The sequence below is a fragment of the Muntiacus reevesi genome, chromosome 4, assembly GCF_963930625.1.
Source record: "Muntiacus reevesi chromosome 4, mMunRee1.1, whole genome shotgun sequence".
Lineage (NCBI taxonomy): Eukaryota > Metazoa > Chordata > Mammalia > Artiodactyla > Cervidae > Muntiacus > Muntiacus reevesi.
Genome location: NC_089252.1, coordinates 101,399,025 through 101,424,539, shown reverse-complemented (window position 1 = coordinate 101,424,539; position 25,515 = coordinate 101,399,025). Strand labels below are relative to the sequence as shown.

Below are 25,515 nucleotides of genomic sequence, written 5' to 3'. Positions count from 1 at the left end.
ATTATGCTTATGAGTATTTCATTTCTCGGTAGCAACTAGGAATGCTACTTGGGTTTGGTTCAGTTATTTCACAAATATCTTTGTTAACTTTTCCTTAAGTTCTCCCAACTCCCCTGTATAGAACATTGAGAGCTAAGTGGAATTTGGGTGGAGGTTCTGGAGATTTCCCCAGATCACATAATTTAATATTCCTCTTGCTCACATCAGGATGACAGCCCCCACCCCACCCCACCTCCCATTTCTCCCGGTCCAAATTGCTGGGTTCAGTCTCTTACGCTTCATGCTTGACGATGCATTGTCTGAAGGATTTTGACATTAGAAGCTCTAAGGCAAACCCAGGCAGAAGGAGACTGGCTTGTCTCTGTTTAAGAATTAGTTTTCACAGATCAGTAAGATGTTTCTTAGTGTGGTTTTTAAGTGAGTGGGTTTTGGCCAGAGTTTCATAAACACTGTGGTTAAGGAGTGTGCTCCCCTTTGACACTATCAATGAGAAGCGACCTTTTGAGACCCTGCCTTTATCTGTGAAACTGGTGGCTTCCAAGTCACAAGGTTCTAGTTTCTTAATTACTGCCACCACCACAGTTGTAGGTTAAAGACAGCCTTTTAAACTTATTTCCTGTTTTCTTTCTGTGTCTCTTGTCTGTCTCCTTCACACCCCCCCTCCCCCACCAACCAGTTTCTTAAAACATAATTTCCTAGCCTATGGGAGGATTTAGGAGAAGTATTTATAGAGATCTGTAGGCAGTTTAATGTAGACTTTCCAAAATATCTTCTGGAGACTAATAGTGTCCTTTAGGGTAGTATTTAAAAAGTTACCTAGTCACATAAAGTTGGGAAATACTGAGTGACATCCTAGTGTTCTCTTGGAGATTATCCAGGTACATTTGGCTATTAAAGGCTCTGAGAAGTCCTGCTGCAGTTTAAAATTGTTCGGTTCCATATGTCTTCAGCTTATTTGACCACAGAAAGCCTTTTGTCTTAGAAAACTGGTTAGTGTCTAGTGCACTCATTTCTAAGTTGTGGTGCTTATGGTACTCAAGATGTTTTCAGGTGTTATGCAGCTGACATTTAAAGTTGTAACAGTTATGTGCCTATTTCAACAGGTAGTTTAAACAAAAAAACAACTAGTGCATCATCCACTCCTTCTTTCATTCATTTGACTAAAGAGAAAAAGTTTGTTTAAGAGGGAGTGGGGGAAAGACTAGTAAATGGCCCAGAAAAGCATCTACTTCTGCTTCATGGACTACACTAAAACCTTTGATTGTGTGGATAACAACAAACTGGAAAATTCTGAAAGAGATGGGAATACCAGACTGCCTTACCTGTCTCCTGAGAAGTCTGTATGCAGGTCAAGAGGCAACAGTTAGAACCGGACATGGAACAACAGACTGGTTCCAAATTGGGAAAGGAGTACGTCAAGGCTGTATACTGTCACCCTGCTTATTTAACTTATATGCAGAGTACATCATGTGAAATGCCAGGCTGGATGAAGCACAAGCTGGAATCATGATTGCTGGGAGAAATATCAGTATCCTCAGATACGCAGATGATAGCACCCTTATGGCAGGAAGCAAAGAGAAACTAAATAACCTCTTGATGGAAGTGAAAGAGGAGAGTGAAAAAGTTGGCTTAAAACTCAGCATTCAAAAAACGAAGATCATGGCATCCAGTCACATCATTTCATGGCAAATAAATGGGGAAACAATGGAAACAGTGACAGACTTTATTTTCCTGGGCTCCAAAATCACTGCAGATGGTGACTGCAGCCATGAAATGAAAAGACTTTTGCTTCTTGGAAGAAAAGCTATGACCAACCTAGACAGCATGTTAAAAAGCAGAGACATTACTTTGCCAACAAAGGTCCATCTAGTCAAAGCTATGGTTTTTCCAGTAGTCATGTATGGATGTGAGAGTTGGACCATAAAGAAAGCTGCACACTAAAGAATTGATGCTTTTGAACTGTGGTGTTGGAGAAGACTCTTGAGAGTCCCTTGAACTGCAAGGACATCAAACCAGTCCATCGTAAAGGAAATCAGTCCTGAATATTCACTGGAAGGAGTGATGCTGAAGCTCCAATACTTTGGCCACTTGATGCAAAGAACTGACTCATTGGAAAAGACCCAGATGCTGGGAAAGATTAAAGGCAGGAGGAGATGGAGACAACAGAGGATGAGATGGTTGGATGGCATCACCGACTCCATGGACTTGAGTTTGAGCAAGCTCTGGGAGTTGGTGATGGACAGGGAAGCATGGCATGCTGCAGTCCATGGGGTTGTAAATAGTCGGATGCGACTGAACTGAACTGAAAATGACCCAGGTGGTCAGAAGACAGAGCCAGGTTTCTGAATGTGACTTGTGGGACAGATATGCCTAAGAGCCAAGTTCAGGCAGAGCTGGTGTTCTTGCTAAGGCAGGAAGCAGATTCTGACCCAAGAGTGGGACTCTTTAGATGAAGAACTGGTGATGAAGACATTTGACAGTAGGATGTGTGTCTCTAGCAACGGCGGCAGCTGCAGTTGGGTGATGTTTTGGGTATTTAACGTGTCACTCACTGGCCCTGCACTCGGACACTGTGCCTCAGGAATGTTAGGACGTGTTCCCATTTTAGCAGCAAAGCCGACCTGCTATGTGCTCGGTCTGTTTATCTTACTGCCATGGCCATTTATCATGGGACAGAGGTCAGGGGCCCGGCGGTAAATCTCTTTTAGGAGGATGATGTAAGCCCTCAGCATTTATTTCCTCCTTGACTTTTGCCAGTTTTGAAAGCCTTTGCGATACCATCATGGCCGTGTCTGGGTCCCCTTCTCTGTGGCCCCAGGCTTGTCTCCAGATGGAACGATCAGTGCAGACACTGGAGTTCAGATCCCCTCCTCCACTTACGGGCTACGTGACTCTGGACCTGCCTTGTCTTCTTACCAGTTTTTGCATCTGGAAAATGGGGCTAACAGTGATACTTCCTAAAGCAGTAATGAGAAGCCAGTGGGAAGGATTGCTCTGGGCTGGACCCCAGGTCTTCATGTATAACTGAGAGGCTGGGCCTCTGCATCATGGGAAGGACACTCTCAGGCAACAGGGATGTGAAGGGAGCAGGAAGGTGGCTGGTTGTTGGTTTTTTTTTTTTTTTTTTTTGCTTAGCTTGAAAGACATGCCCAGAGGCACCCAGATGTCTCCATCTTTGTGCAATGTAATCCTCAACATCTTCCACTCCTCCGGCAAGCTATTTGGAAGTGGCCAAAGGCCACCTCCTGAGGCATGGAGCTTGCTTGTCTGGGATAGGTGTACCTAGCTGAGGAATGGGAAGGCAATTGGATGGCCAACTGTGAGAAAATGAGCAGAGGAAGTCACCACAAGGAAAGCCTTGTAAGCCTGAAAAGCCTCCTGTATTCATTTGGTGATTGGTATCATTGCCTGTGGTAAGATCAAGGGTGTTGTGCAAAGATGAGAAACTGGCTCCCTCCTGCTCCCCTCACCCCTGTCCCCTGCTTCTCTACTCAGATGCAATGGCAATGTTGGTGGGAAATATCTCTTCTAGAGCAGTTTTATAAGTATATGAACCCAATTATGCCATTTCCCCTGGTTGGCCACCCCTTTACTCCATTTCCAACCTGTCATACCCATGGCTTTCATCATTGGATAAAACCTGTCAATTTCCCCACATCAATGCCTATAGATCCCGACAAGCAACTTTGTCCAAATGAAGAGTTCCTTAACGTTTGCATTACTATACTGCTTTCTTCTGGGGAATGTTTGTCAAAATTTATTATAAAAGTGGAGGGGAATTTGGGGGAGAATGGATATACATATTTGTATGGCCGAGTCCCTTCGTTCTTCACTGAAAACTATCACAACATTCTTAATCATCTACATCCCAATACAAAATAAGTTAAAAAAAAAAAAAAAACACACACACACAAAAAAGAGTAAGGTTTAAATTTAAAAAATAATTCAAACAACATAGGAACATGTAACAACAACAGAAAAGAAAGCCCATCTTTGCCATCACCCTGAGTCTTTTTCCCAGGGAGAGCCAGTGAGCACTGTTTGTTGTGCAGGCTTCCAGATCTTTCTGCTCAGACGCAGAGTCATGCCTTGTCAAAAACAGGATTGCACGAACTAAGCTTTTCTACACATTGCCCTGTTCCCTTAATATATCATGGAGGCCCATCTCTGCTGGAACACACGTATCTTTCTCATTCTTTTCACAGAGACCTGTTATTCTCCTGCATGAGAATGTTCTGTAACCTTTATTTAACCATTTATTCTTGGGAAGGCATTTAAATTGTTTTCAGTTTCTGCTCTCCCCCATCCCACCCCCATTTTATTATAGTTATAAACTGCTTTAATGGTTAAAGGTCACTTTAATGCCCAGACCTCTTCTTTCCCCCACTAGGAAAAGAAATCATGTTAGGGAACCTCGCTGAATACGTTGCACCTCCAATTGAATTTTTTGACCTTACTTTTAATTTTCTGTCAGCAGTGGCCCAGCCTGGCCTCTGCAGACTTCTTAGGAATCTGCTGGAGGAGCCGGGGTGGCCTGCAGATTTTAGCAAACTGCCAGTTCATTCAGCAGCTCGCTGAGCAAAGAACATCTTGATTCTATCAGGCTTAATCCTGGGTCCCTGATGGGCTGGCTTTTGTGGTTGTTAGCAGATGGAATGCTGCGTTGGAAGGCGGAGTTCTGGGGTATTGGACTCTGAGCGGTCTTGAACCAGAATTAAATGGCAGTGAATCGTCCCCCGCGCTCACGGGACGTGGGGAAGTCCCCACACTCGTGTGTGTTTACAGTGACACAGTGGTGGTTGTCATAGCCCTTGCTGAAATGGCGGCACCCTCATCGGTCAGACTTCTACCTCCTTTACCATGTTATCTCACAGCTGTTTGATGAGAAATGAGACGAGTCCAGTTTTGACGCTCATCTTACAGATGAAGAGGCAGTCCCACGGCCAGTGTGTGGCTGCGCCTGGGAGGCGGACCAGGCTCATCCCTGGCCTCTGGGTTACTTGGCCGCCAGTTATTTCAGCAAGTGAGCTCCCCTTTGTTTAAGTAGGTTCAGCCCTGCCCCCCACGCCCATGTTTTTTACACGGTGGAGGGGGAGATGCTGGTGGTGTGGAATTAATTTACAGGAAGGAGCCCCATGTCTGGGCTGAGACAGCTCTGTTGTGATTGGGTAGCATGTGTATCCACAGGCTCGTGTAATTGTGGGTTGAAGGTCCAAATTCAGGGGGAACAAATCCCAGCCTTCAACAGAGCTGAAGACGCGATACAGAAAATGGCAATATAGGTATCTGTCTCTTGAGAACTTCCTCTCATCCAACTTCATCTTCTTTCTGTTGGTAATGGTGAGAGCCAACAGTCATAAATTATTTGGAATTTCCCTCAGCTTGGTTCCCATTCAAGACTTTAAATTGGGAGTTTTGTTCCTTTTATGACTTCACAATCTTTGGGCAGGCTGCCATTTCTATAACTGGTTCGTATGAGTTGTAACATGAGGTGAGGTATAGGGGAAAAATGCAAACCGATTTCTCCCTTTTCAAAGTGAGGAAGTCACCTTGGTCTGATTTTTGTAACAATCCTCAACTTTTACAAGTTTGCAGTAGAAGAATGAATCCCTATCCTATTTATCATTGTTATTATTTTTTTAGCTTTTATTCTTAATTGTAAAAGGAATAAAGAACCCTCAGGGGACATAGCCTAGCATGAGACACAAAAGGCAAAAAATTAATGTGTGTGTGTTTGTTTTTCTTTTCTTTTTCTTTTTTTGCCTTAAAAGGTCTTCAGTGTCTTGCCTTGGAGTGGGGAGGTAATGCTGATTTTCATTATAATGATGCTGTATCTTTTTGTGAAATATTTTAAAGCCAGTCTAACTTATTTTCTTATTTTAAAGTGTAATTTGCATTTGGCACAGGGCCTGACACCCAGTAGGCAGTTAGGAAGTTATTTGTTGGCTGCAAGAATAGATGAGTAAAGTGAGCTTTTCAAGAATGCGATCTAATTTCTGTTTTCCAGGGAAAATGCAGGTTAATATATTGGTTTGGGTCCACAAGAGCAGAGCTGAAACGTCTCCCTTCTAACTCAGTTTCCCTGCCGAGCAGCTGTTCTGCATGGAGGACTTGCCAGATGAAGGGCCAGGGTGGGGATCTTTAGAATCTCCAGTCCCTAGGGTGCAGCTGAGGCTGAGGAGTCATGGTTGAGGCAAAGGGGACTAATGATCCCGCCCTGACTCCTGCTTGCACCTCCCAGGACTTGTGCTGTTTTCTCTGCTGTCTATTTACCACGTTCTTTTCCTAGAGCCTTCGCAGTTTAGGGGTGGCGGGAATGACGGGCCAGATCAGAAGGCCTGCTGCAGTCCCCTCCCAAGCGCAGCTGCTTGCTGGCCATGCTGCCCAGGGTGGGTCGTATCCCTATGCACAGTCTCCTCATCTGTAGAATGAGAGTCATACCTGTGCTTGCCTCGTGAGAGCTCTCATGACATAATGTGTGTTCAGCAGAGTAGGGGGGATAAGAGTTCGGGCTCTGGGGAATTCCATAATTTTTTTTCTCGCTAAAATGATGCATAAATGCATTTTCATCAGTTAACATTACTGTTACAGAAGACTTTAGAAGATATCTATATAGCTTGATGACTTTCTGCACTGAAAGAAATAGTTCTGCTTTATCCTCTTTCTCTTTAGAGTAGTATTGATAATAAAAATAAGCACTGGGTTTTGATATCTGAGAAGCATGTTGTGGTTCCTGAATGGGAAAGAAAAAAGAAATCTTTGATAGGATTTTTTTTTTTTTAATGCCAGCATGTCCTAGATCAGCTGCTGCTGCTGCTGCTAAGTCGCTTCAGTCGTGTCCAACTCTGTGCGACCCTACAGACAGCAGCTCACCAGGCTCCGCCGTCCCTGAGATTCTCCAGGCAAGAACACTGGAGTGGGTTGCCATTGCCTTCTCCGCCTACATCAGCTATTCCCTGGTAACTCAGTAGGTAAAGAATCTGCCTGCAGTGCAGGAGACCCAGGTTCAATCCCTGGGTCAGGAAGATCCCCTGGAGAAGGAAATGGCAAACCCCTCCAGTATCCTTGCCTGGAAAATCCCCTGGACAGAGGAGCCTGGTTGGCTGCAGTCCATGGGGTCACAAAGAGTTGGGTACGACTGAGCAACTAACAGTGTCAGTATCTGAATTAAAAAAAATAAAGAGTTTGGGCTCAGAGGCAGCAGAGAGAGCTGTGGTTAAATTTAGGTTCTCCTGTGTCATTTTTGGGAGATACCTCTGCGAGCCTCTGCTTTCTCATCTGTAAGATGGGGTTAACTGCAGAAGCCATCCTGATAGGGCTGCTGTGAGGGCCGCATGAGGCAGTGCCTGTGGCCCAGAGGCGAGGTCTGCAGGCGAGGGCCGCTGTACTGTTTTGGCTGCTGTTGATGTCAGGACAGCACGTGTTCAGAAGTCTTACTCAGGTCACTCCTCCTGCCCGCACTCCTTTCCTTGCGGGCTTCCCTCTGGGCTCTGCACAGGATGAACAGTGACCAGCTGAGCTGGAGTTAAAGGTGCTGGGGGCCTCCATTCACAGCCAGCGTTTATTATTTCAGCTGGCCGTGTTCTCAGAGCTTTTGTGGCCGGAAGCTGTGAGAGAGGGTCAGACGCCTCCATGCTGAGGCCTCTAGAGCTCACGCTGGGGTTTACCCGCACCTCCCAGGGGCTGGACTCTGGGCTCCTTGACTCAGGGCTCAAGCTCAGAAATCCCTGTGGCCCTTCTCCTGCTGGCCACTCAGGAGAATTGTGAGGCTGCAGTGGAATAACTTAATGCAGGGACCTGAAGTTTTAAGGTCAAAAAGCTAGTTTAGATGCACTGCTTTGACCATTTTGGAGCGTCTTTCCATTTTTCCTTCTTTCTTTCACCTTTCTAACAGGTTAGATTCCTTATTCTAACTTTACAAGGATTTTCTAATAGTAAATGGAAAGAGATTTACTATCTTCTAGGCACTTTACTATAAACCATCTTGTTTAGTTCAGTGTGACTTCATTACTGAACATAGAATAATCCTCAAAAGTGGTAACTTTTCAAAAATGTCATTGAAAAGAAAACCCACTGGGATAATGCAGATAGTTCCCCAACCGGGGATTAAACCTGGGCCCCCTGCAGTGGAAGCACAGAGTCCTACCCACTGCACCATCAGGGAATTCCCATAAATGTAACTTTTAAATAAAAAGATACCTCTTAATTAGAAAGTAAGTATTTGGAATAAATTATGAAGCAATGCAGTATCATAGTACCTAAGATCTGAAAGTCCACCCAAAACTGTATACCAAAATAAAAATAAGATGTTTGTGGAATACTGTAATTTATTCTAATTATTCTCGCCAAAATTGTCCAGCAAGTGAGAAAAAGCAGAAGGAATAGCTGGCATGTTAGAAAATTTGACGTCTAAAGTGACATGCAAGAAATGTTTTATGGACATATAGACGAAACCTTGAATCAGGGATTTTGAGAAGGTTTACTCTATTCTGTTGCAAAGAAATCCTAGCCACCATTCCTCATGGCATGCCCAGGGCAGACACTGCTCATCTGCACAGCAATCTGAGTCTCTGTATTCCTCATGCCTTGTTCTTGGCAAGATTCGTAATCCATTTCAGCAGTCTTTCTCACATCTAGATGGGGCCTCAGTACCTTTCTCAACTCAGTGAAAGATTTTCACCTCATGTGCCAACATCAATGACCACTCTTGGTCTACTGAATCTTCTCGTGAAAAATTGTTAGCAACTGAACCCTGACGCAGGGATGTGTGAAACGCGTTCTTTCAAACAACCCCTTTGTCATCCTTGAGTAGTTCATAAGCAAGAAACAGAATCGAAAATCCAGCTGACCCCCACGCCCCGATCCACCCTTATTTCATTGTGGTCTATAGTTTATCTTACTGACATAATTGGGAATAGGCCCCTGTGACTTCAGGTCTTCAAAGCCCAGAGCATTATAGTCAAACTGCTGTGACAAAGAGCTTTTTAGAAAAATACAGTGGATTTTTTTTTGGTCTTTAGGTTGCTGGGACACCCTATTCTGGGACCCAGGTTCCTTGCATCACCTGCCTGGCCCCTTTTAGGACAGGTCCCGTTCAGTGACTGTGATGCTGGGCTGAGAGGAGGCCCACCCGCTGCCCAAGGCTGTGTGACTTGAGACAGAGTGTATCAGACACAACTGAAGCATCTGAGCCCGCACACATGACCTTGATGAGTTGTCCCCAAGAGCACATTAGAAGGAGGTTTCCTGAAACCCCTACCTGTCCTGGACCCCTTCAGCCACATGTCGTCTGCTTCTGAGCTGGCAGCCAGCTGCACTGTGACTAGTGAATGCCTTGCTGTCCTTATAAGGGTTGGTGTCCCCCCAGGCCTCTCCTCCTGGGTCCCCACTTCTGACACCCTAGCAATAGCCAGGAAAGAAGGTTGACATCGTGAAGGTAGTAGGAGTATTGATGGTTGTGTGGGTCCACACAACTCTACTTGTAGAATAGAGAGAGGGGAAACAGCATCATCTCTCTGACCTGGTGGGGACTTGTCCATAAAGGAGGTATTTCTAAAATGGTGCTGAAGATTGCCTAAGAGTAGCTGGTTTCTATCTTCATAACTGCACCCATTCCAGAATGCTGCTTACCAGGACTGGGGAACTGATGTGCTGAAAAGATGCGAAAACATCCCATCCTAGAATCTGTAATAGCTTGAGTTTAATTCTCTAGCTTAACCACCCCCCCAAAAAAAACAAACAAACATAAAAGCAATAACATTACCCTCACTTACATATAACTCAGGCTAATTTGAAGTAGTTTCAGAAGGTATATTCACAGAAGGTGTGTGTGGCTTGAGAGCTAGTGTTGTCTGGAGCCTTTTATGTGGGGACTGTGATTGGTTGAATTTGGGGAGGAGAAACTTGTGGCCAGTTGCCAACCTGATCTAAGCAGATTCTAGAAGGTTGGGCGTTGCCTTATTTTATTCCTGAAAGAGGCTCTCAGTAACTCAGAAGGTGGAATGCTGCCCAAGAGGCTTCCAGCTGACCTGGCTCTTTCCTCTTTTTACATCTCTGCTCCATGTTTACATTTGACATAAACATCACAGAGCACGTTCACGGCTGCAAATTCTGTAGTCAGCTGTGATGGTTACACATGGACACTGTGATGCTGTGTAGCTGTTTTCAAGGCTGTTTTCGAGGCGCAGGGAGCCTCCTCTTTCATGTGGGTGGGAATGGGGGAGGCCTTTTGGGCAAGTCGCCATCTTTTTATTGTTCCAAGAGCTCGGTGAAGCATTTGAACTCTCACCTGTCAAAATCGCTTTTGGCATGAGGACCGCTCTCCCTCTAGCTTCTCAGAATAGCAGAACGAAAGTATCATTTATCCCAATGAGACCTTAATGGGGGCTTTCCCGTTTGAACACCCACCTTGAATTCATTGGAAACAGACATTCTGGGCATTGTATGTTTCATAAATTTGACTCCGACTTTTACTGGGTCATATTTCCCCCAAAATCGTTTTGAGAAAGACTCATGTCTCATTCCTTTAAACCAACATGTGTAAGCTGGGTAAAAATAGAGCAAACTGGTTTCATGTTTTGATTTATGGATGAAATCTGCAAGTTTGCATTTGAAAAGCATTTAGCACATCACTCAGGAAAGTTTGAGCTTTGCACGCTGATGCCCATGGCTGGGTGACACTCTGACCTGTTCAGATTCTGCCTGCTGCAAGATCTGACCCCGCCCGGTACTCCCGTTTCCCTGATTAGCAATAAGTACGCATACTGTCTGCTTCTCTCCCCGCCCTTCCCCCCACCAGACTACTCTTTGCCCTTTAAGTTGAATAAAGGAAATGGGCATGGAAAATTGTTCGACCCGATTTTTTTTCTTTTTCTTTTTTGCCATCCATAGGTAGTAACTCAGTAATCAATAGCACTTTAAAGACACACTTGTAACAGGGTATCTAATCCAAAAGTCTCAGTTATGGTCAAGGACTGGCAGTTGGTGCAGCAGAATGAGTATGAGCATCCTTGGATACTCGTATTCTGTGGAGGGGTCAGTGTTTCATGCAGGTCTCTGCTCCTTTATTGGCCACAGGACCTCAGAAGCAGAGCTGGCTTCGTGGTTGCACAGCCTGGGCATCTGTCCAGGGCCCCATATTCACAAGGGTTCTGTGCCTGATTTAATGCTCTGCTGTTGCTGTCTTGATATTCTTAATCCTTCTGGACAGAAGAATCCTGCATTTTCATTTGTTACTGGGTCCTGGAATTATGTGGACAGTCATGTGTCAACGTTAGTCGTACAGTTCATCACGTAGAAAATCCCTGGGTACCTTAACTTTGAAAGAGGATCACTTACATTCAATGTGTCTTACCGGCCAGTTCACGATAATCTCTACTCTCTAATTTTATGTGATCAAGTCTTGTTGTGACTGAATCTGTAACCATGAAATTACGTTTGATTTCTGTGGGTTTGGGTGTGGGGTTTTAAGAGGGTTTTCCCCCCCGCCTTTGTAAGAGAACATAACAATAAACAATCAGTTTGATTAAAAACAAGAAATCCCCACCCTTTCAGTTTTGAATGGCTTGCCATTTACTCCTCCAGAGCATGTGAGTTTATTTTTCATGTGGTTGCAGCTGAGTTTCATTCAGTGGAGTTTGACGTGTGTTTAACCAACATTCAGGTGGCTTGCGGTCAGTGGGTGGGAAGGACAGGGCGTGGGGAGCTGCAAGATGAAGAAAGCTCAGTTACTCCCCGTCCGGTGCTCACAGCCCTGGGGGTTGGAGGAGGCTGAGGGTAGAATGGTCCTTGCCATAAGAGGACCCTGGTGTGACCACACGTAGGCTGGTGGGAATGAAGTGCACGATCTGTTTTTAATAGATATGGCCCTTGAAAGATGACCCAGGGCTTATCCTGCAGGAGGTTAGGGTAAAGGTCCTTCCCATCAAAGGGGGTACAGAACAGGTGGGGGTGTCCAGGGGGTTCAAAGCAAGATGTGCTTCAGGAATGGGGAGTCTTTGAGCCTGGATTGTGGAGTGTGGTGGGTGATGGTGACAGGGGTGGAAAAGCAGGCTGGGTAGAGGTTATGTGGGTCTCTCAAGGTGCTGAATGTTTAAAGAGTTTGACTCCGGGCAGCAGAGACCATTGCTGAATTGGGAAGCACATAGGTACCTTGCCAGAAGGATGGTTCTGGGTTCTGTGAACAATGGTGGAGTTTCATGGCTGTTGAGGAATCAGAGGGGAGGAGGGGCCCCATATTTTGAGGGACAGTGTAGAAAAGGATTTGCCAAGAGGTAGGGAGGGAGGGAATTGTGGGAACTGCACCAGGGCTTTGAAGGAGAGTCCAAAAAGGTGCTGACATTTTCACTTTGGGGTCCTGGCAGAATGGGGGATTGCAACAGAAGTTGTTTGATGGGGAAAGGGTGTAGGAAATGGAGAGACAGACAGACAGACAGACAGTTATCTTGGAGATTATGTTTGAGTTTTGGTGGGTGTAGTTGGAGGTTGGAAAGAGGAGAGGGAAGCCAAGGGGAGTGGGAAGTAGAAACAGTTTCAGTGAGAGTTCCAGGAGGGGCCGGCCAGTGGCAGGGCATGTCCTGTTAAGCTGGGAAATGACTGGAAAGGAGGCATGCCTTTGTCTAGTCACCTGTCCTCCTGGCTACACTTTGCTCAACTGTTGGTGACTTTCTTTTATGAATGACTAACTTGCCAGAGAAACAGAGATGAACGTGATTGGTAACACCCAGTATTGGTGAGATTTGAGGGGAAATGGCCTCTGAAACCTGTAGATGGGTGTGTAAACAGAAACAACTTTTTTTTTTTTTTTTTTTGTCTGGACCAAGTCTTAGTTCTGTTATGCGGTATCTTTTTAGTTGAGGCGTGAGGAATCTAGTTCCCTGACCAGGGATCAAACCTGGGCCCCTGTATTGAGAGAACGGAGTCTTAGCCACTGGACCACCAGAGAAGTTCCAGAAGTATCTTTTTATAGGGAAGAGATATCTGTGACATTGTGATAAGTGAAAAGAAAGATTTTAAGACTGATCATGTAGTACAATACAAATTCAAGACAGCAAACACGCATATGTGTATACACAATCTGTTAGATGGTATACTGCCTAATTAATAGGAATGCAGCCACCTCTTTTTATTGTCTATACTTCTGAAATTATTTCTTGAAATTAAAAAAAAGGTTCTTTTGTAATGGAAAATTTCAAATGCATGTGAAAATAGAAACAATGTGGGGGTTGGTGGGCTTCCTTAGTGGTCCAGTGGTTAAGAATCCATATTTCCGGTACAGAGTGTGGTTTTAATCCCTGCGCAGGAACTGAGATCCCTTCATCTGTGCATCAAAAAAAACCAAAACAGTGATCAAAAATAGAGACCACAGAATAATGTGTTCTCAGGTTTTCATGATCCACTGACACTGGTTAACAACGTTTTGGAATCTTATCATCTCTGCACCTCAGGTATTTGGAAACTGGTGCCAGCATTCCATCCTTTCACTCTTGAATAGCTCAGTGTGGGTCTCCAAAGTTGAGGTTTTTATTTACTTTGTTATAAAGACTGATTCGCACCTGTGTGACTAGAGGCTTGACCCCAACTGTGTTTCTCTGCTCAGACAGCAAAGCCATCGTGGATGGCAACCTGAAGCTCATCTTGGGCCTGGTGTGGACGCTCATCCTCCACTACTCCATCTCCATGCCCGTGTGGGAGGATGAAGGAGACGATGATGCCAAGAAGCAGACGCCAAAGCAGAGGCTGCTCGGGTGGATTCAGAACAAGATCCCCTACTTGCCCATCACCAACTTCAACCAGAACTGGCAAGACGGCAAAGCCCTGGGAGCCTTGGTAGACAGCTGCGCTCCAGGCGAGTGCCCGTGGCTGCCCGAGCCATCTCTCCCAGAGCGGGGGGACTGTTGACCCCTGCACCTCTTGGTTTTCAGTGGGAAAGCTAGGTTTGCTGTGACTGTTGTGTTTGTCCTGGTTTTTAGCTGATTGCGAGGTATCTAAAGGAACTAAAAATGGCTTCACTTGCCTTCTGATGGGAAGTCTTACAAGACTTTCCATAGACTTGTTTGAGCATGGAGTTATTTACCCAAATTCTGAATGAAGACCTTCATGCTCTAGGCAGACCTTGGGTTTAGCTTCCAGACCCCAAGTCCTGCTTCTTCCCCCTCTTCCCACAGTGGGTGCCTCGTTTCCCGTTGGCTTCAACATGTGCCCTATTAGGTGGTTTGGCATGAAAATCTAAAAACATTTATTGAGTGGAAAGTACCCGTTTCTATCAACCACTGGGTTGACTATATATGGCTTTCTCCACCCTTTTCTTTCTGCCTTGCTGTGAAATAGTTCTTGGTCAGGATCCAGTTGGAGCCTTTTCCACCCTTGATGGGCTTCTCTTTTCTGAGTGGTTGAATGTACACCAAGGTAGTAATTACCCTCACTGGAGGGTTTAGATTGATGGGTAGAGTTTGCTGTTACACTCTCAATAGAAAAAGCAGAGCCTGTGTTTATGTGCACCTCCAAAATTGTTTTTAATAAGAAATCTGCTCTAACAATCATTATTTTCCATTTACTGATTGCTTTCTATATGCTGGGCACATTAGTATTAAGTAAGTTAATAGTTCTCCATGTGCTCAACTAGCTGGTGTCAACTGGAGAGAGGAAGGAGGACTGGTCCCAGGCCCCAGTCTTCCTTGAGAGCCTGTAAGCTGTGCCATCCAGAAGTAACTAGAAGCTCAGCATTAGTTCATTTCCCAGTGCCCTCTTCCTTGCTTTCATGAAAAGACACATTTTGGGATGCCTCTTTCCAGTTTAAACCTGGGGATTTTTAGTCCTGTCCTGTAATTCTTGTGCTTACAAAAGATTTTGAGATGACTCTAGATTTAGATCTTTGAGCAAGCGAGTGTTTTAAGAATACAGGATGCTAGTCCAGTCTTTGTAGATATATCCACAAAGATATATATATATATCTTTGTAGATATATATCCAGGCTTGGGATATTGATATTTTAACTTATAGTAAGAAATATATGTTTGGTCTTAGTCCCCTTTCCTGGCACAGAGCTCTTAAAACCCTTGAAATTTACCAAGTGGTGTCTTTCAACCATGCCTGAGTTTATTAATGAGGTAACTTTTGGAATGCCCTTAAGAATGGGGGCTGGGTGTTAGGGGAATCAACCAGTGATTAGAGGATTGGAACCTTTGCCCCCTGTCTCCTGACCTCCAAGAAGGGAAGAGGGGATAGAGGCTGAATTAGTTACTAATGTTAGGTGATGTGATCAGTGCATGTAATGAAGCCTCATAAAAATCCCTGAGCTACAGGGTTTGGGAAGCTTCCAGTTGGTGAACATGTGGTCCTGGGAGGGTGGCATGCCTGGAAAGAGTTGGAAGTTCCTTGCCCCTTCTCCCACCTTGCCCTATGCATCTCTTCCATTTTATAAGATCCTTTATAATTAAAAAAACCCAGTAATCCAGTAAGTAAACTGTAAGTAAACTGTCCTGAGTTCTGTGAGCCACTCTAGGAAATGATCCAACCTGAGGAAGGGGGTGGTAGGAATCTCCGATTTGTAGCTGGTTAGTCACAAGCCCAACTCTGAATGAGCTCTGAAGTTAGGGGTCAGGGAATCTTGTGGGACTGAGCCCTTAACTTATGACTTTTGATGCTATTTTTAGGTAGATACTGTCAGAATTCAGTTAAATTATAGGACACTCAGCTGATGTCAACCCAACACATTTGGTCACCAGAGTAGAGAAATAGGAGTGTGATGTGTCAAAAAATCTCACCTCCTAAAAGACACCAGACCCAAATGGTTTTATAGGCTTTGTTTGTTTATTTAGACCACCCCATCAAGGAATGGATAACCTCTATCTGAATGCAAGAAGAACAATCTGAAGAAGTCTCAGCTCAGGCAGAGTGATTTCTACCCTGGCATAGTTATACCCGTGATACATTTGGCCCAGAAAGCATACAGTTCACTGAGATTTTTGGAAGAAACTGTTCTCTCAAGAGACTGAGTGAGTTTAGTTTAGGCACCGAGTTGCTTCCACCTCTTGAGTCAATTAACACGAACAGCATCTTCTGTGTGATGGTAACAGGTCTGTGCCCAGACTGGGAATCCTGGGATCCACGGAAGCCTGTGGATAACGCACGAGAAGCCATGCAGCAGGCAGACGACTGGCTCGGCGTCCCACAGGTACGTGTACAAGATGCATGTCCCACCGCGCTGTTTCCTCCAATGCCCTGTGAATGCCTTGTGGTTTTGCAGGCAGTCTGACCTCCTCAGTGGTCAGCTTTCAAGGAGCTTTGTCTGGGGCCCTCTTCCATCTTTCTCAGTTTATCCATTTTAATAGATTCTCATTGACTTAGATACTTGTCTGTCTGTCTGCTCGGTCGTGTCCAATTCTTGGCGACTCCAGGGACTATAGCCGACCAGGCTCCTCTGTCCATGGAATTTTCCAGGCAAGAATACTGCAGTGGTTTGTCATTTCCTATTCCAGCCAATCTTTCCAACCCAGGGATCAAACCCACATCTCTTGCATCTCCTTCATTGGCAGGCAGATTCTTTACCACTGCACCACCTAGGTACTTGTAGATTCCCTAAAAATCTTTCTGTTACATGTGACAGATTTTCTAGTATATTTCTATTCCAAAGATCACAGAGGCCATGTTTGGAAGCCAGACTGCAAATCTTGACCTTAACCATAAGAAATTGCCAATATTTGACCATTTTTTAGCTGTGAAACATTTTTAAATCTAGTATCTTGAAGAAAGTCACTTAGAACTTTTAAAGAAATGTAAACCAAGGTAATCTGCTATTAACAGAAATTGTGGGAGAATTTGTATTGTCCATAATCCTAACACAGGCATATAACAAGGGAACTTAGAAATTGAATATGTCTTGGAGACCATCTGCCGTAGCCACGTTGCTTAGTTGAGGTCCAATCTTCTAAGCCCTTCCAAAGAGTTTAAATAGCATCTCCTGACATCATGACTCCCATGTTCAAAGACTCAGTCAAGAAAAGTTATGGGTAGCCAGTGCCAGGCGATGTATGACCCCATTACAGACTCCGTTAAGGTCTGAAGTTGGTATTCGGAGCTGAGGTCAGTGTATTTGTATCAGGATCCCTTGGAAGGTAGAAAATCTTGCCTGTATTTCTTTGGTTTGGTTTTGGCATCATGTCTCTGCTCCAAGGCCCATTCCTTGGCTCTTCTACCTTCAGGAAGTGGTATGATTTGTTTTTCATCTCCCTTTAAACTGAAATCCATCTCCTTTTGGTGTTCTTGTGATGTTGGCAGTGTGTAAAATTGTTGAAGGAGCTGCCTAGAAGAAATGCCAAATCAATGCACATCCTACATTTTGCGGAACGTATTGGAGGCAAGTGTACAAACCCAAATAGCTATCTTATTGCCGCAGGCTAATTATCAGAATATTTCCTGTTTGGGTTTTTTTTTTTTTTCTTTTACCATGGAGTGAGGGAAGCTGGGCACATAATGTTGTTCATCTGAATTTGGTTGATCTGATGCATGAGAGACTTCTGTTACTTCAAAGAGGTATGGCTTATTGGGTGCAGGAGAACTTTTCTTTTTTTTTTTGCTATTTAGGGCTGGATCAAGTGGTGGAACTGGGACTGTGACACCTTCAGGGTGTCCACCTATTTAGAAAGGGTCTAATCTTGCTCCTAAGCTGAATGTCAGGAGAAATCTTCCCCTTTCCTATTTTTTAAAACGGCTTTAAACGTATTGAGATGTGTCTTAGCTCAGGCTGTTAGAACAACACCATTGACCAGGTGGCTTAAACAACAGACATTTATTTGTTTCTCAGTTCTGAAGGTTGGGAAGTCCAAGATAAAGGTGTGCCAAGAAGTTAGGTTCTTGGTGCAGGCTCTCTGCCCGGCTTGCACACAGCTGCAAGCTGACTCCTGACTGTGTCCTCAGGTGGTGATGAGAAACTGAGCCCATCTTTCTTCCTCTTCCTGTGAGGGCGCCAATCCCATCACGGGGGCTCCGCCCTCACGGTCTCATCCAGACCTACTCACCTCCCGAAAGCCCCACTTCCTGTTACCATCACACCTGGGGTTAGGACTTTCACATATGAATTAGGGGGGACATAAGCATTCAGCCTGTTTCTTAGACCACATCTCTAATGTCATTGCATTATCTCATTTTTCTTTTATTTATTAAATTTTTTTTTTTTAGTAGAAGCTGAGTAGATAGAAATGTAGACACTAGAAAAAAGAGCAAATATTTTGGTAATATGCTTTAATCCCGTGTGTTCTTGTTTCTTCTTCTTCCTTACTTGATAGAGATTAGTCTTTCTGGAAAGGAGAGTGGGTAGCCTTTTTTGTGGGGAGGTTTGAACCTCTGGAAATTACATACAGAATTGTCTGGAGAGAGTCCTTAGCTTCCAAAGGGAACAGTGACACCTCTAAGAGGTTTTTTTTTTAAAAAAAACAAAACAAAACAAAACTAATTTTGGCATGCCGGTTTGATGCAGTTTCACTTTATTGAGAGACTGACTCAATTTCTTTATACTTGTAGTGGTTGGTTTAAGAGATGTTTGCAAAAAGTTCAGTGGTTGCAAAATGCTATGTTCTGGGTGTTCATCTATCCTGTCGTTATTCTAGGTCATCACTCCTGAAGAAATTATTCACCCGGACGTGGATGAGCACTCAGTGATGACTTACCTGTCCCAGTTCCCCAAAGCCAAGCTCAAGCCTGGAGCTCCCCTTAAACCCAAACTCAACCCCAAGAAAGCCAGGGCCTATGGCAGAGGTAAGCACTGGTCATGTTGGATTTGAGGCTTGTCCTCTGGTCTTGATTATTAATTTTTTATTTATGTGTTTAATTTAAATTTATTTATTTTTAATTGGAGGATGATTGCTTTACAATATGGTGTTCGTCTCTGCCGTATAGCAACATGAATCAGCCACTATGGTCTTGATTATTCAGGATCGAGAATGTGTAAGCTTAATATTTAAAGACATCCCAGGCCTCCTTTGTCAGATAGCTTGTTTTTTTGCTTTTTTACCTAAAGGTCCTTGTGTTTATTTTCATCCTTTTTCTGTCTTGTGAATCTAGGCTTCCAGGAACAGTGCTGCTTTAATGTAATGGAGATGGACGAGTTTGTACTTTGTGATTCGGATGCAGTAACCCTGAGATAAAGGACCATTCTTTCCATTTTTCAGATGAGCAGAGGCCCAGTCCACAAAGGAAAGGGGATGTTGGAGTGGAGGGAGAAGGTGGATGGGGAGGTCTCCCAGATTACCGTGGTGGGGTGCAGCAGGAGCCTGGGTCTTCTGACTGCTGATTCATTTCTCCTTTTGGTTATGCGAAAGCTGTGCAGGTTTTCAGATGCAGTGGGAGCTATTGTTAACCCCTGGCAGATACTTCCTTGCTAAGACATCCTGTTTATAATCTCCCAGCCAGCTGCCAGGAGTGTTCTGCTCAAAACGTTAGAGTAGGTCAGAGGCATTCTGAGGAATTTGGTTTTCTGGTTGGCACCTGACTTCAAGCCTGTTAGCTTTTTTAAAGAGAACAGTTGCATTTCAGCCCAGTGTGGCTTCTGGTAAAAATTAGTACAACAGGATACAATTTAGTCTCTTTTCTGTGGTGAGGGGGAAGAGTACATTCTATTTTCATAATTGCAATTAGGATAACACACACACAAAGTATTTCCCATGTTTTCCCAGATTTCCTATAATATGCCTAACTGCTCTTAACATTCTAGTATGTTCTCTTGCTCTGTGTATGTGTGTGTGTGCATGTGTGTGATTGTTGAGCAATTCAAAAATATATTGCAGGCATGGTAACATTTTGCTCCTCAGAACATCAGCAAACCTTTCCTAAGAACAGGACATCCTCTTATGTAACCACAGTATTCATTATCACACACAAGAAAATAGGACAATAATTTCATAACAGCTCATATGCAGTTTATAGTTAAATTTCTCTCTTATCCTACAGTTGTCTGTTTTACAGTTTTTCTTGTTTTACAAACCAGGATCTGATTAAGATTCACTTTCTACATTTGCTTGTTACTTTATCTGAAACTCTTAGTCTAGAAAAATTTCCCCTGACTTTCTTTTCTTCTTCTTTTTCTTAAGGGCATTGACTGTCTAAAGATGCACAGCACTTGTCTCTCCACTCATTCCCTTTGAAGTTAGCAGTGCCCTACTTGGCATCAGCTTAGCCTTGAAATGACACACGACCAGGGCAGTGGTGCTGAGTGTGCGCTGTTCTCAGCCTCATTCTCGTCTTTTTCGGCATGATTTAGACCACAGGACAGAGAGTTCTGGAACAGACCTACTTGCCATTTGAAGTCCTTTTGGCAATGAACGGGCTCTGTGCCATCATTTGTGTTATGTCGAGACAGGGGACTTCGTTCAAAGCCATACCCACAGTGCAGTTGAGTGAGGGCTGGCATGTCCATGCGTGCTATAAAAGTGCTCTCTCTAAGCCATAGTCAAAGACCCTGGCAGGAATAAGGAATCTGATTTGAAAGGTTATGCTTCCCTTAAAGGCAGAAAAGTTGCAAACAGCCAAATCTCTTTGTCAACAAAATTGGTCAAATGGATTGAATCTAATCAAGGCATAAAGTGCTTGTTTGCAATAAGCTTATCGCTGGTGTCCAGTTTCCCTGTTGTTAATGTGAAACGGTTTCCTTTCACAGTGCTGTTTTCTAGAAAATGACCTCTTGCTGCAGCTAAGGAATGTGGCTAGTCATTGCCATTTCCTTCATTTGACTCTTTGTAAGTTTTATATACTTAGGGAGGAAACACACACACACATATATGCATATGTATGTTTTTTTTGTATTTTTGTGCCATGGTATAATGCCTATAATATAACATTCACTAATTTAACCCTTTTTAGGTGCACCTAAGTCATTAAGTATATTCATATATTCACTGCGTTGTGAAACCATCACCTCTATTCATCTCCAGAACTTTTGCATCTTCCCAGATTGAAACTCTGCACCCACTAAACGTAACTCTCCATCCCCACCTCCCCTGGCAAGTGCCATTCTACTTTCTGTTTCTGTGTTGCTGTACAGTCGCTGAGTTGTGTCCAACTCTTTGCGACCCGGTGGACTGCAGCACAGCAGGCTTCACCATCTCCCCAAGTTTGCTCAGACTCATGTCCATCGAGTTGGTGATGCCATTCAAACATCTCGTCCTCAGTCATCCCCTTCTCCTGGCCTCAGTCTGTTTCTGTGGATTTGCCTTGTCTAGGTACCTTGTAAGTGGACTCGTATTGATATTTGTCCTTTTGTGTTTGGTTTACTATATGTAGCATAGGATTTACAAGATTCATTCATATTGTTGCATGTATAAAAATTTTTCAAGCTGAAAAATATTTCTTTGTCTGCATATTCCACATTTTGTTTTTCCATTTTTCTGTCAGTGGACACTCAGGTTGTTTTTTTTTTTAAATACCTTTTAGCTATTGTGAATAATGCTGCTGTGAGCATATATACATATATACATACATACATAAGTATATGAGTCCCTACTTTCAATTTTGGGGGGATATATGTAGAAGTGGAATTGCTGGATCATATGGTAATTCTATGTTTAATTTTTTTTTTTAAGTAGAAAGACAGACTGGTCATTTTAGGGAGCAGGGCCACATGTGAGGCCACATGGGCAGCACCTTAGGTATTGCCTTGTCCTTGATGCAACAAAGGTTCTGCTGACAGAACCAAGACAGAGAGAATGTTTCATCTTCTAGTTTTGGTGTTGGTGTTGATCAAGGTGCAGCTACCAGCTGGTCAGTCACTGAGACCCATTAACTGAAAGGAGGGAAGGCTGGGGTGATGGAAGCCTGCAGCCACAAGCAGGTCTTTGTGACGGGCTCCCTGGTGGAGCTCAGCATGCTGGATGCTTGTATCCATGGGCAAGCAGAAACCTTTAATAAAACCTTCTGTATGGAGCATCCACTGCATAGTAAGCCCTCAGCACGTTTAGTTCTGAGTAATCCTAGGGGACAGTGGTTTCTCTGCACGGGAAGCATTATCTCCGAAATAGATGTGGTTCTGCTTCCTAACCAACCATGGTTAGCCCAGTCTCCGGCCTTGGATAGGCTGACTTGGCAGGCTGTTGGAGTTAGATGGAGTGGGTATTTATAAATATTTTAAGTGCATGATCATATCTTTGTTAAATGACATAATTGTTATATAAATTTTAAGCAAAAGAAAAAGTTAGAAAACAACAATTGAAAGTCCTATTTCCTAGCTGCTAGCCCCATTTTTTCCCTTCAAAATTTCTTTCCAGCCATTTTTCTATGCTGAAATGAGTTCAAACTGTATATTTTCTTCAATTTGCATTTTTTTACTTAACAAGGTGTGTTATATAACTATCTATCACCAGTTTTTCTTAAATTATTTATTGGAAAGCTAATACAAATCCAGATATAGTAACAAATGACCCAATGTCTTCAACCCAGACCAATGGGAAAGAAAAGAAGAGATGAAGAGAAATCTAGGGAGTAAATGAGGTTTAAGAGGTTTAGCAACCAGTTGTAACATGTGAACATTATTTGGTCCTATTTAAACTTTAAAAAAATTCATTATACTTTTTTTTAAGATTCAGAATATTTTATTTATTTATTTTTATGACACTTCTAAGATAATTTAGGACTTTGAACACTGAAAATTTGATGTTATTAAGGAATTTCACCTGATTTTATTAAGGAATTATTTTTATTTTTTGATGTGGGCATTCTAAAACTATCTTCTAAAGATACGTAGTGAATATTTATGGATGAAAACTAAGAGGACTAGGGTTTGTATCCAAATAATACAAGAGGAGAAAAGAGGTGAGAATGAAGTGGTGAAACAAGATAGGCTGTGGGTTGACAGTAGTTGAAACTAAGTGATAAGTACATTGGATTCATTTTATAGCTCTCCATGTCTGTATAGGTTGAGGATTCTCCATAGTAATAATAATAAAAACTTTTTAAAAAGTAATACTTCTGGGAAGATGGAGTAGAAGTACTTTTTCTAATGCTTCCCACTAAGTGCAACTAAAACCCCCGGGAATTTTCTACAGGGTCAATGTAAGGAGTCTCAGAAAGAAATTAAGGCAAAGCAGCTAGAGATCCTGGGTCTGAAGACTGGCACTGTAGTGAATTCCTTGAATGGTTGAAAAATTCCTAAATTTGGCAAAAAAACAGAACATAAACCTACAGCTTCAAGAAACTGAGAGAAACCCAAGCAACTGCGCTCCTTGACATTTATCCAGAGGGATAAAAGCTTAACATTTGCACACAGTCCTGTGTATGAATGTTTATAGCGGCTTTATCAGTAGTAGACAACTGAAAACACCCAGATGTCCTTCACTGGGTGAATGGTTAGACAAACAGTGTAGCATCCGTATCATGGAATATTACTCAATGATAAAAAGAACAGGCTGTTGATACTGGCAACATCCTGGGTGAAACTGCAGAGAATGATGCTTGTGGGAAAAGCTAATCCCCAGAGGTTATATAATGTGTGATTCCTTTATATGACATTATACAAATGATAAAATTAGAGGTGAAGAACAGATTAGTACTGCGAAGGGTTACAAAAGGGATGGCTATGAAAGATCACTATGAGAGTTCCCTGTGGGGTAGAAGTGTTCTGTATCTTCACTGTACCTTGACTTGTGATGTTGTACTAGAGTTTTGTAGGATGTATCCATTTGGAGAACTAGGTAAAGGGTATTGTTAATTCTTACACTTGTATGCTGCTCTATCTCAAAATAATTTGCTCAATCATTCAACTTATAAATTTAGTTAAAAATAAGTGCAATATTTAAAACATTTTAAGTAATACAAAAATGATCTTTAGGAAATTCTCTGGTGGTCCAGTGGCTAGGACTTGAAGCTTTCACTGTGATGATCTGGGTTCAGTGCCTGCTCAGGGAACTAAGATCCTGCAAGCTGCATGGTGCGGCCAAAAACAAAACAAGAAACAAAAGTGGTCTTTAATAAAAAATGAATCACACTTTGTCTTCTTCCCCAAGGCAAGCCCGATTTCTAGTTACCACATCATTTTCACAGTCATATAATGTAGCCTTTTGACTAAAGTTCTCTGAATATTTCAGAACTGAATATTCAAAACTGACAAGATTTGAGTTATTTTAAAAAATTTATTTGGATGCTTTGAGTCTTAGTTGTAGCATGTGGGATCTAGTTCCCTGACTAGGGAACAAACATGGGCCTCCTGCATTGAAAGCATGAAGTCTTAGTCACTGGACCATGAAGGACATCCCCATATTTGTGAGTTTTTGACCTGATTATCCCCATCACAGTTGGTCACCATCTCCCACATGGCAGAAGCAGGAATGGTTCCCGGTCTCATTTCCCTGAAGAAGACACTGTTGGGGCCTAACCCAATTTGTAACATGCTTGTGTAAACCTGTGAACAGGTATCGAGCCCACTGGGAACATGGTGAAGCAGCCGGCCAAGTTCACCGTGGACACCATCAGCGCCGGGCAAGGTGATGTCATGGTGTTTGTTGAGGACCCAGAAGGGAACAAAGAGGAGGTATGTTAAGGAGGCTGCCTCTGTCAGTATCCCATGGAACCTTGGGCTCTTATAGCAGGGCCAGGGACTGTGTCTCTGTTTTTCTTATTAAAGCTCACAGCAAAAGCTTTTCTTTAAAAAAAAAAAAAAAGAATCCTGAGTCTTACAGCAATTAAATTCACTTGCTTGCCTAAGGGTTGTGTTTGAAGTATCATATAAATTGATACCCAAGGACATACATTATATAATACAATAAAATATTGCATTTAACTATTGTTACTGATAAAATACTGTCCAGTAGCAATACTGATTCCCTATTCTTTGCCCATGCTGATCATCCTCTGGTTCCTCCCTCAGGACCTTTGCACATACTGTTTCTTCTGTCTACTTAAGACTGTACTTTATTCCTAGTGCTTAGCACCATCTGAAGTTCTACAGTTATCAGTGTTAATTGTCTGTTTCTCCCACTGAGGCAGAAATTGTGACCGATTTATTTTTGGTACCTGTCCTTGGGCTTGGTGTCATAAGCTCTTAATGACTACCGGGCCAATAAAGGTTTAGGTTACTAGCTTCATAGTCTTTCCTATCTGGAAAGGTAACAGCCCTGAGACGATGGAGGGGCCTGACTTGGTTATACCTCTGTGCCAATGTGACTTTGTTTCCGTGACTTAAGGCTGCTTCTCTCCTGGAGCTTCCTGCAGGAGTGGTGGGCCAGAGAAGAGCCAGGGCAGGTTCCTGGCCTGGCACCTTGCTGTGGGCCCTTGGCGAGTACAGCACATTTTTACTCACACTGGTGCCTTCTCTAACTGTCACTCATCTTCCATCCTAGGCACTCGTGACCCCTGACAGCGATAAGAACAAGACATACTCTGTGCAGTATCTGCCCAAGGTCACCGGACTGCACAAAGTAAGATAAGACATCACGGCCTTTGCTTGAATGCTCTTCTGTGCTTGCTTTGATAGATGCGGAAGAAGCATGGTTTTCTTAAGTTTGTGTCTATCTGTCATCCATCTATATATGGTTG

General features: G+C 43.3%; 1 protein-coding gene across 4 annotated transcripts in view; it reads left to right on the top strand.

Annotated features, from left to right (window-relative positions):
- Positions 1-25,515, top strand: part of FLNB (filamin B) — a 136,730-nt gene that overhangs the window by 43,758 nt on the left and 67,457 nt on the right. For all 4 annotated transcript variants that reach the window (XM_065933406.1, XM_065933405.1, XM_065933404.1 and 1 more), the window contains exons 2-6: positions 13,598-13,846; positions 16,077-16,174; positions 18,606-18,753; positions 24,393-24,511; positions 25,320-25,397. In XM_065933406.1, coding sequence (XP_065789478.1) covers positions 13,598-13,846; positions 16,077-16,174; positions 18,606-18,753; positions 24,393-24,511; positions 25,320-25,397 — 692 coding nt within the window. The remainder of the gene's footprint in view (positions 1-13,597; positions 13,847-16,076; positions 16,175-18,605; positions 18,754-24,392; positions 24,512-25,319; positions 25,398-25,515) is intronic.